This window comes from Larimichthys crocea, unplaced genomic scaffold, assembly GCF_000972845.2.
Source record: "Larimichthys crocea isolate SSNF unplaced genomic scaffold, L_crocea_2.0 scaffold348, whole genome shotgun sequence".
Classification (NCBI taxonomy): domain Eukaryota; kingdom Metazoa; phylum Chordata; class Actinopteri; family Sciaenidae; genus Larimichthys; species Larimichthys crocea.
Window position 1 is genome coordinate 1 of NW_020854613.1, and position 15,509 is coordinate 15,509.

Consider the following 15,509-nt stretch of genomic DNA (forward strand, 5'->3'; position numbering starts at 1 on the left):
ACCCACGTCCCGAATAGATTTATTTATCATTTATCACCGGCCAAGCTGGCTAGTGCATAGAGAACCACTCTATCTTTTTAATTGTTTATTTATTACTATGCACAAACTCACCCTTCTGTACAGGGCATCCATACTTTATACATTTATATTTTGTCTTACTATAGTGTCTTATCTTTCCTAATGCTGCTATATATAGTTACATTTGAGCTGATTACCTTCTATATTTTTATATTTTTATTTTACTTTATATTTGTTTTTAAGTTTCTGTTGACCACAGAGAGCCCTGCATCAAGAATTCCTTATGTGTTTAGGCACTGTGGTTTGTTCACAAATAGCAATAAGCACCTTGACCTTGACATAGTATTAATAAGTCAAAATAAATCACTCTGAATGCATTCTAGAGAGCTGAATTTTTGCAAATCCCCCTGATTTTAACAAAAAGTTTGCCTAACTGCGACCATTGATGGTTTTTAAAAGCCGTGGTGTACATTACATAGTGTCTATTCATAGCTATTTCAATGTAACAAGTACAATACATACTAATAAAGACAAGATCGCCCCAACATATGACTTATTTACCCAGTAAAGGTGAGTGATTGTCATCCGTTACTTTCAGCCCTTAAGTCTTTAAGATAGAAATCAGTGTGGAGTCCAGTGACCAGTGGCCACCGTGCCCTTATGCGAAATGTGTCCCTATGAGCGCCCCCTCCCTGTCCCGGTGGACATCATCCGGGCTCTTGCTGTCTCTCGACTCCAGTAGAGACGGAACTGTGCACATTATCAACTAACGCGCTGGGAGAAGTCGACGGAAACTGCGACTGCTGCTCGGCTGCCCTATAGATTCTCATGACAAAAGATACCAGGTATAAGGTGTACGTTTCTCGCCGCTCCATCTTGCTTTGGCGGTAAAATTACGCCTTTTCGTCTCAGTCAATCAAAGTTTAGTCGCTTCACTGGGAAAGCGACGCTTTTTAATCCTCAAGCAAAAAATGAGTTGTAACTTTTTCCACCGTGGACAATTGGAGCTAAAGGTGGTACATATTTGGGGTTCAGATCACTCCCCCCCCCCGCCCCCCCCCTCCCCCCTCCCCCCCCCCTTCCCCTTCCTTCCCCGGTTAAACCGATACGACCCTGGCTCTTAGTTTGAATTTCAAGTCCTGCAATGTGTTCCTACACTTTTACCCCCCCCCCCCCCCCCCCCACCCCACCACCCCTCCCCCCCCCCCCCCCCCCCACCCCCCCCCCACAGCTAGCATGCCTAAACTAATATCAGTGCTTATCTCCTCTTTTTCTTTAATTTAGCGATACCACCCGGCCCTTATGATCCGCTGTGTCGAAGTACGACCCCACCGTTGCCGTACTGAGAGCCCTATTTGTGAGTGCAACTGTATCATTACCTGCTGTTACAAACTGCCTTAACAGGGACGCGGGTCTGCTTGTGTCAATGTATGGCTAATATTATGTATATGTTATCAGCTTTAATATAAGTCGTTTCAAGTTTAAGCCGTTCCGAGTTTAGTGACTGTTAATTCGACATGAAGCTGTAGCAGTGTTATAACCTGATGTCCGTTAGCTCTCTGTGTGAGCTAACATGGTGCTGTGGCTCCATGGTCTGTAGCTCGACTGTTTCTGTGGGGACACTAGTTTGCCATGGCATTAAATAACACAACTCAACTGATTTCAAAATGTTGTTTATCGTGGGACTTACTCGGCACGGATCAGCCCCCCTAAATTATTCTTAAGCCCCCCTAATAGTTTGGTGGTTGTCTTTTTTTTTTTTTTTTTTCAAAAACCCTGACAAATTTAATATATAGCGGCCAGCATATGCACTTTAAATAAATAATCATATAACCTGTCATAAGGACTTAAATGTGATCATAAATCAGTTTCCATCACTTCGTTAGTGTACGGTACAGAGAGCCCTTCTGGTGTGTTGTATCAGATTGTTTATCAGTGGATTATAATAATAATCATAATAATAACATTAATAAATCATAATAATAACATTAATAATAATAACTCCATCACCCCTATGACCTGTAGGAGTAGCAGGGCAGAGGAGCACAGTGTGTGAGAGGGAGATACCTCTACTGGAAAGGTGAGTCTGAAGGATTTCACAGAATAGAGTCATTGTGATGCAGACAGTCTTGGAAATATATGGGAACTCAATTTGAATATGAAATCTGAAACTTTCAGTCAAGGTGCACACCATATAAGACTTATTTAACTTGAGCTTTATTTGAGAGTAATGATAAAAAGTGGAGAAAGCCAAGTTATGTGTGTGTGTGTGTGATTTCAAAATATTGGGAGCAAACATTTATTGTGTTCAAGCAAAAGTCATGGCATTCGCCTCTATGTTGATCAGTTATTAATTCAATTCATTGTGTATCTTGAAGGGTCAGGCAGAAGGAGATTCTGAGGAGAACAGGTATGTCGAAAGAGCAAGGGGATCCAGAGGCAGAGAAAGATCAAGTTACTACAGAGAGAGAAGGAGAGCAACAGACAAGAAGAGGGACAATTATGAAGACTACAGCAACTCACTCCACTACAGGGTTGATTAGGTGACAGAGACACAGGCCCAACAGGTAAAGCTGGAAGAGCCACACACCAGTCTTGCAGTCATTTCAATTGAAAAAGCTGAGGCTTCAGTCTGAGTCACAACACAGTGATGACCGATTTGCCACCCTAAAAACAGACAAATTCTTTGATGCTTCCACCCCCAAGTAACTTGCAGTGTAGCCATATTTTTTCTTGTAATGCTGTAAACATACTGCTACTGTGCAATCCTGTTTGTTGTGTGTTGTACTGTATTAAAAACAAACAACAGATAAAACAGATAACTGATAATAAATACTATTAATAACTACTAATACTAATGAATCATTTTTTCAGTGTTTACTAGCTGTTTGCAAATTTCGTGCTCACGTGCTATGTTTGCTCACATCCTGTGCATCTTCTTGGGGCTAAGCCCCCCCCCCCCGTCCTTAAAATCTAGTGACGCCTCTGGCAGAACCGCTTCAATCTAAACTAGTTACAGCCAGAGCCGCCCAAATAAATACAGAGAAGGGGATGAGAAATTATGGGCTGAAAACATTAGTTGATTACTCAATTAACATAATTATTTGGGGACATTTTTAGTAGTCCATTATTTTTAGAAGAAAAAATAACAACAACAAAAGTATCTCAGTTTCTGCCTTATTTTGACAACTGGCTGGACTCTCTATGCTGACGTCCTTGACATGTTTTCTCCTTGGAGCAGAGATTATCTAAAATGGTTACAGTCAGCTCTGGTGGCTGCATTGGAGCTGGAACACGTGCCTGGTGGAATCAGGCAGGAACTTGACATCCGCTGTCAACATGTCAGGGCAGGATGTCAAATCTAAATCTACCTGCACTTAGTACTTATATATGTACTACAGAGCAATTTCCTGCCAAAAAGTAATGAAACTAAAATCAGTCTTCAATCATAATTCAGATTTATTATGTCATCACTGTGAAATTAAAAGTGAGCATATTTATGTCTCATATTTTTGTGTGTTTCCTGGCAGTAGTGTTAACATGCTGAGGCCAGATCTCCTGACTCTCCCTCTTCCCTAAGCCGACCTGCTGTATTCTCCACACATACCGAGTTAAATAGTTTAGCCAATATCTGACAGCACCATGCTGGGTTTGTTCCTATACTTAAAAAGTGTGTGTGTGTGTGTGTGTGTGTGTCTCATATTTCAGGGATACCACTTTCTAAATAAAATGGTTTTAGATAATGACTAAACTTGAAGTTTGTTTACAACCAGCAGATGGACCGACTGCTACAGTTCCCTACTTTGTTGAAGTCTAGCTGCCTTCAACCAAATGCTGAACTCATATTTGTAGCCATACTGACCAGGGCTGGGAGCTTGGGATGGAAATCTCGGCTAGTCCACCACTTTAATGAATGAGTCCAGAAGTAAAATTAGTTTGATGTGAAGTTTCTCATGTACTGAAGAATGGTGAGGAAATTAAGAATAAGTCTCATACTCTGTTTGAAGTAAAACCTGCACATGTAATTTGTTCCATTTAGGGATGCAAATTATCGATTAATTCATTAATTGTTAGTTGATTGACCTTATCGATCGATTAACGATTAACTGATAAGCAGCTTTTTTCCTGAGAACATACATTTCTCATGGTGTCTTTACCATAAAGCAAAATATTGCTTATATACTGAATAATGCATGTTATATTCAACTAATGTTTTATTGTACCAGTTGGGATACGGTACAGATATGGCATTTAACCAAAATAAATTCTGCACATAAAATTGAAATACATAAAAAAAAATAATTGTGCACTGGCTCACCTGTTGCATGTGAAACATTAAGCAACATAAAATATTTTTTAAAGCTATACAATATGGGCTCAGCCTACACAATATTAAGCCTACATATAATTATCTGGTAAAGTACTTACATGAAAAACATTAGCAGCACCACTTATAATCTCCCTTGTTCTGAGAAAGGTAACAGTAGGATTACTAGCACTGGAAACATGCAGTACTGAACACAGCTTCAATCATCCCTGAGGAAGGTGACAGGAAAATTAGAGGGCCTCTATTAAACAATTTCCCGCAGAAAATTTGAGAGTGACGAGTGGGCCGAGCATGTTTATTTACACACAGGCGCAGATAGCGATGACGCGCTAGCAATTAGCATTAGCATGTTAGCAATCAGCATGTATTTCATTCTTAGTGGCTAATGCTAATTGCTAGCACGTCAACACGGCTGCATGCAGGTTTTGAAGGTGGTATCTTAGCGAACTCGTACAGCTGCTGAACTTAAACGTAGTACCGCAGAGTTTACATTGAGCGTCTTTGTCATCCCAGAGGGCAGCCACACTAATATTGTTCTTCAAATCTTTATTGAGTGTGCGTGTAAGGCGCACACTATATGTTATCCACCATGTTTATTGAGTGTGCGTGCAAGGCGCACACTATATGTTATCCACCGCGCTTATTGAGTGTGCCTGAAAGTGCACAATATATGTTATCCACCGCGCTTATTCTTTTGCTTATTTTTCTTACGCCGTTTTTTTGGCTCGCTTCTCCTCCCAAAGTTTTTGTCACACATACACAAAACGGGTATCAAAACGACCGGCTCGCCCGGAAATCGATTGTTATGACTTTTCTAAGAGTTTCGGCAAACGGTTTTGCCAAAAATCGCCAAAAACGATGCCAAAAAATGAATGGGTGTGTATTGCGAGAACTTTGGAGAGCTAGAGTGCGTGATGTCATCACTACAGTGGAGAGGGAGAGAAAAAGTCGTCGAAAAATAAATTTGTAAACTGCGATTGTGGCCTCAAATGCACAGCTACAGACACGATTTATACATAGAAACGTAGGAAAATTTGTTGTCTCACTCACATTCGCCTGCTAAAGCTGTCAGATATATAGTTTTGGCTCGAGACACGAAGATTTGGCAGCAGCACCCATCAACACCCTTATAGACTCCCATGTTAAAAGAAGGGAAATTTTCTGGAGGAAAGCAGAAGTACCGCTTTTTTCAATTGCTCCCAAGAGCACATTTCTTCATTTATCAACAGAAAATGCCTATGTAAAACGATCAGGAAGGGCTCAGCCTGCTTGTGGTTAAGTCGGTTCAATGATTGGAAATACGGTTTGGCCAGAAATCGTTCCTGTTCGAGGGAAGGTCTCAGCATTTTCTCTGTCTCTGTCAGGATTTGTAACTGACATTCTAACAGGTGCAGTAACTGCTCTCCTGATTACAGTTGGTCCTGGTTGCTTGGCAACCTCAGCCTGCTTGAAGGAGGAGAGGGGGGAGGGGCCAGCAGGCCATTTTAGTAGTTCTTAATTTGAACTTGTCTGTCTAAAATGGCAGACAGAGACAGCAGAGCAAGACATGCTATATAATGATGTATGGGGGCGACGGGGCCAGAGTCACGCACACTCAAAATTTCTTTTGAAATTTTCTAGTTATTTTTCTTCTTCCGTACGTTTTTTGCCGTGCTTCTACTCACACAAATCCTGTCCTACAAACATAAAAAAATACCACCAGATGCAGCTCATTCAGGACATTATGGCTATGACTTTACAGATCTCTACTATTAATACTGTACAAATTATTAAACATTTTGTACCATTTTCCCATCATAAGGATGCATAGGAAATCCTCAAATCTCTTAACAGACCCACTACAATTATGACTGCATAACTTGTCCTACAGACTTCATTCAAATTACTACTTGTACACAAGATGTTAAATTATTAACCTTGTCCTCAACTTTACAAAACCTTTTACCGTTTTTAAACAATTAAATATTAAAGTTGAGCATGTTTTTACTTTACAGCAGCGTTTACAGCGTGTGACGTCACAGAAGGAGCGATTTTTCTTCAGGCACGCAGACAAAAGCCGTTCCTTTACCAGACGAAAGCAGTCCATTCCGTACCGGAAATCACATTTTAAAAATACCTCCACGATCAGGAAAGCCTCTTAGTACACGCGGTCAAGTTGTTTCAGCGATATTTACAACGGTCTGGCTTCAAACGGTCATTTCTGTCATGTACTTCCTTCCGTTAACCGTTGCCGTTACCAGCCCAGCAGTCTGACAAACACACACGTGCCGGCACACGCACCCCGGCAGATGGTGGTCTTTGCTCGGTAAATGCATGGCTGCACAGTCGCGAGGCGCTGCTAAACCTCGTAAATCTCATCAGAGCTTGATTGCTCCAGACAGGAAATCCGACACAGAATCAACATAATAAACTTCCGCCCCCTTTCAAAATAAAACAATACGCAGTTCATGTAGCTTTTCACAACTTCACATCAGCGTTACGTCATGACCGGTGGCACCAGGTGAGCAGTCAGTCAATCAAAGGGTCTCAACATGAGATGAGAGACTGATGGTTGAAGTGGAACAACACACAATCATTTATGACACAACAGATCCTTTTTATAATCTCCTTCACGTCGGAGAAGCAAAGTCAGCTGTTTGTTGTTGTTTTCTTTATATACAGTTTATCACGGGGTCTCGCGTACGTCCAGGATTCTCGCGTGAATACGGTCGGCTCGCAACGCTGCCGTTTACGCTGCTAACACTCGCCGGTGTGAGTTGACGCCGGGCAGAGGACGGCGCTAAACCACGGCGCTTACGTCCCCTGTGTGAGTCCACACACACACGGTTAGCACGCAGCTACGGAGCACAGCAGTCAGTCGCCAGCTGATTGTAACGAGAGACCGGCCGCGCTGTTAGCGTAAAGACAACACATGGAGTGCCCGGTTTCATCCGCCAGGAATGCACAAACGGACACTGCAGAGCAGGGACACTTCACTGGACCAGAACTCATGCCCGGAAAGGGATCGGGCCGCAACAGACACGCGCCCACCTGTCCTCAGGCGTCTCTTGTTAGCACGCCGCTAACCGAGAGTGTAAACAACCCAGCGCATGGAGCACAGGAGTGTACCAGCTGATTGTAAGACGACAAGTTAGACACGGAACCGGCGGGCCCAAACGGCAAATTAACGCAACTGTTCTTTATGGACTGTGATGTACTGTGCATTTAGCTTTACATAGCTTAACACGGCTAAGCATGAAACTTGTTAGTGTATTTGTTTAGTTACATACATGTGTTTTTATTCTGTTCATGTTGTGATCTGTGCCATCATATTTGATGAGATCACAACAGGTGTATTTTAGCAGTTAAAGGTCCAGTGTCATGGTAGATGAACCACTGTTCAGCTGCTGTGTTACGGTGTAATAAATACAGTCAGACGTGTTTCATGTGCGTGCACGTGTAAATAAGTGGGACGCACATTCTTTCTAGTGTGCGTTTCACACACACCTTTTCATACAAATTTCCATAGATGCATCAGGCAGTTTGGCAGAGGGCATCCACACCGTATTTCCGCAGGAAATACAATTTTTTCTATTAGTTTGAAATTCTCCCATACTGCACTCCGCCTCATGTTTGTGTGCCGTTACGTTCAGGTACATTCGATGTGGCCTAGATTAAGCAATGGCCCCCTCAACTGGCGACACCATGACATTTCACTGAAAAAAAACTCTTGTGGAAAATGGCCCTAGATTAAGTTAACCTAATTAATTTAATTTAATCGATTAAATTCTTTTCGACGATTAACCGATAGTCGATTAACCGTTTACATCCCTAGTTCCATTCCATACAGTTCTCATATTCTTTTAAGCCATATGTTGTATGACAATTTTAAATATAGATATATGTTCCATTTTAGTGAACATCATGTATGCCTCATCATACAAAAACAAAGTTCAATATTGACCTTCAATGTTGACAGTAGATAAAATAATATTCAGTTAAGGTCCACAGACAAGCCTTTTCTATTTTTCCCCAGAGCTTTCAATTACATCTGATGGTTTTCTTAAGCAGAGTCTCTGCTTGTTGTCTGGCAACCTCATGGTGATAACTATACTAGATGTAATTTAGGATTTTCCACATCTAGGCTAGCTGTTTCCTCCAGTTTTCAGTCTTTATGCTAAGCTAATTGCCTCCTGGCTCCAGTTTCATATTTAAAGCATCTGACTCTCAGCAAGAAAGCAGATGAACATATTTCTCAAATTCTTTAAGTATTCCTTTAAAAGACAGATTTAAAAGGCTCCTGTTATTCTGTATTTTGTCATTGTCCTCAAAGACCAAAGATCAATACGTTCAAATTTCTCAGCTCCAGCCTGAATGGTTCCGATTGACGATGTGAAACTGACGTTCTGAAACAGAAATATTGATATTATCATAATATGTACAATATATGCAAATATTTTGTAAAAAAATGTTTTCCATTCCTGTTTTGTGGTTCACACTTAGTGTAATTGTTCTTATTGTATGCTTTGTACAATTATGGTTACAAAGAAAGTCTAATATTGTGATAAATTATTTTATATTGTAGAGATACAATAGACAGTATTGAAAGTAGTGTCTAATGATCTACAATTAGAAAGATGCCATCTGGAGTGGCTGTGGCTCAGGAGGTAGAGCGGTTCATCCACCAATTGGAAAGGAAATGTGATTTACTTTTAAACGTCGTTCAGTGTTCGAACTCCAATAGGGCCTCTCCCCAGCGTGCCGTGCTCGGGCCCTAATTAAAGCTGCAAGCAGTGATGGTTTGATCCCTGGCCCTTCCAGTCTGCATGTCGAAGTGTCCTTGGGCAAGATACTGAACCCCGAAGGTGTGCATCAGTGTCTGAATGTGTATGAACGGTTAGCTCCATCAGGAACATTTCTACTGAAGACGTGGACACAGGGTTTATTTTACAGCTATATGCCAAGTAAAGCAACAGTGAGGGCATTTTTTTTTTATCTAATCTGATAAGTGTCCTGTGATGCAGTATTCTATTAGTTAGACTTTTTCCCTGATGATGAAACGTGTGTTGAAACAAATATTTGATTTATGTTAGTAATATTATTATTAGTTGTGTGTAGCTCGGCACAGAGGAGACACAGGTGTCAGTATTGGTTATGGGCTTGGTAAGGAAGGACAGGCTAACATTCTGATGGATTCTGAAGTAGACCAGAGCCTGCTAGTACTACTGCTCAGTTAAAACAGCCTAGTGATGTGTTAAAGGACATGTAGCAGCACTGTGTGTAGGCAAAGATATTTTATAACAGAAGATAAGGTATTACAATCTCCGCTAATGATGTGAAACAGTGTTGTGAACATCGTGTGGATGGATGAAGGCAGATTGTGTTCTATTAGAGACCCTTCAGAAAGTTTCTTTCTGGTATTGTGACAACCTTACATGGCGCAGTTGTAGTTTTAGACAGCTCTGAGAAAGTACATGAAAGCACAACACGTGAATTTGTGAGAATTACAAGCCATCAGCAGGTGATTCCTGACGATTTCTTCTTTGAATCTTTTTATGGATCGCCACACCCACACCGTTTCCTCAAAATTCAGCATTTTGATAACTTTTACTCAGGAATTCTATATAAACACACCTACCAAGTTTGAAGTCAATTGGATCAAATCCCTAGGAGTACTTCGTTCAAATATGACCCCTTGTCAACCAGCCCAAAACAGCAAAATTCATTCTTAAATATCTCGCTTCCTGTTCATTGTAGCCCATTGCTCCAAGAGACTTTTTTGTAGGTCTTGCCGCGTTCTACAATTCGGCTGAGGTTTCATAACTCTGTGTCCAAAGCTGTGGTGGGGCTGTTTCAAAGAAAAATTCCAGGGGGCACTATAGAGCTCTTTTGCCCCGCCCCCTAAATAATTATGCAGCCGAATTGTGCATAATATTGGTCTTAACAACCACAAGAAGTTTCAGACAGCTCTGAGGAAGTATATGATAGCCCAACACTTTTGCCTGAAAATCAGCCAAAAGTCTAATTTTTTCCCGAAAAAATCGGCAGCGTTGACTTTGATGCGCCATCACGGCCACGCCCTCTGATGAAAAGTTGTGATTTTGATAACTTTTTATTGTCGAGGCCTGAAGAACACACACGCCAAGTTTCAAGCACATCGGATAAAATTTCTAGGAGGAGTTCGTTCAAATGCGACCCCTAGAAATGACCCCAAAAACACGAAAAGTCCAAATTTGACATAAATTGGACACCATACGCTTCACTGTAGCCCGGGTCACCAAGAGACTTTTTTGTGCGTCTGGGCATGTTACATACTCCCTCCAAATTCCGTACACGTGGATGAAACTGTGGTGAGGGGCACCGCCAAAAACACACATCTAGGTGGCGCTGTCGAGCCATATGCGTACGTCCATGTGCGAGAGCCCCAAAATGCGCAATTTTACACCCGACTTTGGGAGGGTAGACAGATTTTTCGTGAGTTTTTGAGTACATATAGGCCGTCGAAAATGTGATTTATTTTTAAACGTTGTTAAGCGTTAGAAAGCCAATAGGGCCTCGCCCCAGCGTACCGTGCTCGGGCCCTAATAAACATGCAAAATTCAATAGGGCCTCGCACCGCGTGCTCGGGCCCTAATAATGTATGTGATGCATGAGAACATGGAACAAGTTTGCTGTGGATTTCAGAGGAAGAGCGCGGGGAGGAAGAAGACGTGGAGCAGCAGAACTTCCAGGCGACAGCTAAAGTTGGAGCCAAGAAGCAGAAGAAGCTGGAGGAGAAACAGGCCAAGAAAGCCCAGAGAGAGGTGAGTGTCAAAACACACTTTGTTCTCCTTCAACGCAGTCTACAGCAGAAATGCTTCCACCTGCCGAAAGTTCCAGTTAAGTGTGGATATATAATGAAAACCCTTTTTGAAACAGGTGGAGGTGGAGGAGAGGGAGGAGAGGAAGAGGATGCAGGAGCTCCGAGAGCAGGAGAGACGTCAGGAGGACGAGAGAGAACGGCTGCTGGAACAGAAACAGGTCTCTCTCTCTTTCTCACACACACACACACACACCTCTTACAGCTGTTTCCTCCCTGCGCGTTTGTATGACGAGATGCTGATGCCCTGCGCTGTGTTTGTCAGGAGGAGGATGAGCGGCGAGCTAAAGAGGAGCAGGAGAGACGGGAGGAGGAGGAGTACTTGAGACTCAAAGCGTCCTTCGTCGTGGAGGATCAGGGAGAGGAGGAGCAGCTCACTGAGGACCAGGTCACACATCATATCATGTTCACATCTGCCTTTTTGACTGTAATGCATGCTCTCTAATAAGTGTGTGTGTGTGCCTTTATGCTCAGTCACGGAACCTGTTGCAAGAATTCATCCAGTACATCGAGGTGAGAATGGACACACTCCACACACTCCACACACACACACACACACACACACACAGCCTGTACTGAAGTATCTGAATAGAGTGTGTGAAACTGCGTCTCCTCTGTCCTGCAGAGCTCCAAGGTGGTTCTCCTCGAGGACTTGGCTTCTCATTTTGGCATGAGGACACAGGATGCTATTGACAGACTGCAGAGCCTGTTAGCTGAAGGCTCGCTCACAGGTTAGTGTGATCAGGGCTGGTATGGATGAGGCTGCTCACGGTAAACATCCACACATGAGGTGTCATTCTTTGAATTGGTGGAATGCAGAAATGTTGGCTCCTATCTTACACCACCTAGTGTGAGCAAGTGTTACTGCTAGTTTCTGACAGTCAGGAGTTTTTCATATTCAGATAGTCTTCATCACACTTTATTGCTGTATCCTTTGTGATCGAACATGCTGTGTGTTTTCTGCAGGAGTGATTGATGACAGAGGGAAGTTTATCTCCATCACTCCAGAGGAACTGGACTCTGTGGCTCAGTTCATCAGACACAGAGGCAGAGTGTCCATCACAGAACTGGCTCAGGCCAGTAACTCTCTGATCAACCTGATGCCTGAGAGCCGCAGCGCCGCCTGACGGACGCCGTTCTGCTGCAGGACACCTGGAGACTTTTCATGGTGGAGAGCACATGCCGGACTGTTATGATGATGTTATTTTCTGCTGTATTTAATATTGACATGATGGCTCAGTAGTCTTTATTCACCAGTAAGCACAAGGCTACTATTACAGTGACTACTGTTTATGACGTTAAACCAACAGGCCCAGCAACATGACAAACAGTGACTTTGGTCTGTTTTGCTTTTTTGGTGACGTCTCTAGTGATCAGTCCATTCAGAAGATAAAATGTAGTCATGAAACAGAACTTTATACATCCATGAGTTGCTGCAGTGTGTGCACAGTACAGATCTGTTGCCTCTTAATGTGTTTCTATGTTTTAAGCACAACAAAACTTCATTCTGATGAAGAGTTGAGTGTTAACACAGTTAAGTTGACTGGCTTTCATCAACTACAGTATATGAAGGCAGGCACTACATGAGTTTAGGTTTGAATGCATGACACCAAGTTAAGAACAGGACCAAGACAAGATAATATGTAGCTAATATTTTGCTCATATTCATCAGACCGTCTCAGTCAGCAGTGCACTGCAGAATTTACAGAGTGCTGTGAGTTTTCTCTGGATGCTGTGCTGCAGATTAACTCCTCTCCTGTCTCCTGCATTCACTGGAGTGTGTGTTAAATCTGACAGTTAAGAACAAAAAAAGCCAATGAGTCATGTTACTGGTTTCATTTGAAGCAGAAACATACGATAAGATCCAATCACAGTCATGTTGTTAATAAATAAATCAGTACACAGGCTCTGTGTTCTTGACCGTTACTGACATAAAATCCAGATACTTCTTTGTATGACACTGCAGGATCAGCACAGGACCTGATGTGGGGCTAGTATTAATGCTGAGTCAGCAAGAACAACATCAGACGAAGATAAAATGTATCAAACATCATAAATAGACAGATTTTATTATATAATTTTAGATATTTTATTATATAATCTAGCTTCTGGTTTTTGAAACAAAGAGTTCATACACTGATGACAGGTGCAGCAGACATCTGATGTAAGTTATTCTCTTGTTGTGTTGGTCAGCATGGTTTGGTCTCTTAAAGTCTTTCAGTTGATGAAGTTGAGTCCACAAAGAAACAAAGAGTCTCAGAGGCTAAAGTGGATCTCAGCTGGATGCCTCCTGGTCTTTATCCTGGACTCTCTGGGTTATCTCCCATGTCGATGTGGATCCTCGATCCTGAACATATGAATATATTTCATATCACTTTTTCTGTGTTAAACAGCAGTTTTCATTTCAGTGTGAGCCAGCATACCTTTATCAGCACACCCAAGGGTGCCAGGTCATTCCTGAGGGCATCACAGGCTTTGAGGAGAGGCATTCTCTCTGGGTAAAGTGCTCGTTTAGTTGGACCATCCTGACGGGTCAGTGCGAATGCTCGAACTTCACTCCTGAAACGGGTCAGCTGCTCCACAACGCCTTCCAGACTTCCACGACTGCTCACCTCATCAGCCTCCTGCACATGACGGCAGGACAGTGTGTGAGAGACAGCTGTGTGTATCAAAGCCTGACATTTCTTATCCTTGGAGCCACGGACGGAAAATCTCAAAAATCTGGAAGTTCTTCCTCAATTCTGACCTTACTGTGCATATTGATCCCAAACACATCCAAGACATCTCGGATGTAGCTGACCATTGCTGCAAACACTGCAGGACTCCGAGCAGCTCCGTCACACTGAACAGAATATAACACACACACAGTCATTGACAGTACTTAGAACTGATCATGTGACATCTGTAAGCATGTCTGTTGCGAAATAAATGATTTCCTGCCTCATCTGTCCAAAGTTTTGATTACAATCACCACATAATCTTCATAACAATCAAAAAGATTAGAGTTTTATTTTTGAATTAGCAGCAGCATAACCTTCAGCCTGTTTGTGTCATCTCAGGAGAGTCAGATGTGCAGACACATCGAGTTACCTTAACAACAGGATGAAGTTGACAGTTTCCATGATAAACCAGATTCATCACAGCACTGATGGCTCGTGGGGTATCAAAGTCATCTGCCAGTGCTTTCACCACGCCGGATTTAGTCTCAGCCAACCTGAAGAGACACAAATCCTCATTCTCTGTCTCTGTCTAAAGGATGCATTTTGAAATCAGTCTCATCCTGTGACATCAGCTGCTTTCCTGTCATCACAAAGTTCCCACTTCACACCAAATCTGCTCGCACTTCTCAGCAGTTATCCACACACTAAGCTTCTACACCAAAATGAAACTTACTTCACCACTTGGACAGTTGAGAACTGTGCAGTGTGGCACACAATGAAAGCAATATGATCAAACTGTGGTATTACCTCTCCCAGAGAAGAGCTTCCTGTACAGGTGAACACTGCAGCTGACCCCTCATGTAGGCCTGAGCGTCATGGATGAAGGCAGAGATGGTTCCCAGAGAGGTGCGAGCCTCCAACATGCTGCTGTCACTGTAGTCTATAGCTGTGGAACAAAAGTGCAGAGTGTAGAAGTCTCCAGTCTGATGCAAACATGCAGCACGTTTGTAAAAACAGAAACATTTTCTCACCTGATCTGTATTTAGTCAAAAGACAAAACATCCGGAACTCGTTGGCAGAGTAAGACTGCAGGAAGTCCTGATGAAAGACAAGAAGACTGAGTGATTTACTTTAGTGCACAACGTGAAACATACAGGAACACATGATGAAGAATTCATGATGGCTTTACCTTGATGGTGATGTAGTTCTTTAAAGATTTAGACATCTTCTCTGAGCTGCCTTTCAGGTGTAAGTGCCCTGACAACAATAGCAGCCGATCAGACGCGCACATTCATAAACACACAAACACTGAGCGTGGTAATCTTTACAGAGGAAGACGTGTGACCTGACTGATGCAGAGTTCTCACAGAGGTGGTCAGATGAAAACAGAGTTTTCGGGGGAATGGGCTGTCAAAATGCGATTTACTTTATGTCTGAAGAAAAATAATAAAAACAGAGAAGAAAAATGAAAGCTGCAAGCAGCGTGGTCGGCCCTCGCTGATATGCGCACGTTGAAATGTGTGCAGTCGAAATGGCATAACATAACCCTGAATAACCGCAAGAAGTTTCAGACAGCTCTGAGAAGGTGCTTCCTGCCGATGCCTTCTTTGAATTATTTTATTGATTGCCACGCCCACAGCGATTCCTTAAAATTCATAATTTGATA

The 15,509-nt window shown here is 42.5% G+C and overlaps 2 protein-coding genes across 2 annotated transcripts; one reads left to right on the forward strand and one right to left on the reverse strand.

The window, feature by feature from the left end:
- The first annotated feature begins 8,961 nt into the window (after window positions 1-8,961).
- On the forward strand, window positions 8,962-13,088 carry LOC113744989 (DDRGK domain-containing protein 1-like). Its single transcript, XM_027276351.1, has 8 exons — window positions 8,962-8,991; window positions 9,069-9,189; window positions 10,979-11,127; window positions 11,243-11,344; window positions 11,449-11,571; window positions 11,658-11,696; window positions 11,809-11,914; window positions 12,150-13,088. The coding sequence occupies exons 1-8, from the start codon at window positions 8,962-8,964 to the stop codon at window positions 12,308-12,310; spliced, it is 831 nt and encodes a 276-aa protein (XP_027132152.1). The 3' UTR covers window positions 12,311-13,088.
- A 145-nt stretch (window positions 13,089-13,233) lies between these two features.
- On the reverse strand, window positions 13,234-15,215 carry LOC113744990 (probable cysteine--tRNA ligase, mitochondrial). Its single transcript, XM_027276356.1, has 7 exons — window positions 15,033-15,215; window positions 14,875-14,941; window positions 14,651-14,789; window positions 14,274-14,397; window positions 13,930-14,025; window positions 13,607-13,807; window positions 13,234-13,530 (listed from the first exon to the last, which is right to left on the reverse strand). Exons 1-7 carry the CDS (start codon window positions 15,132-15,134, stop codon window positions 13,459-13,461), a joined length of 801 nt encoding a protein of 266 aa, XP_027132157.1. The 5' UTR covers window positions 15,135-15,215; the 3' UTR covers window positions 13,234-13,458.
- Between the last annotated feature and the right edge of the window lie 294 nt (window positions 15,216-15,509).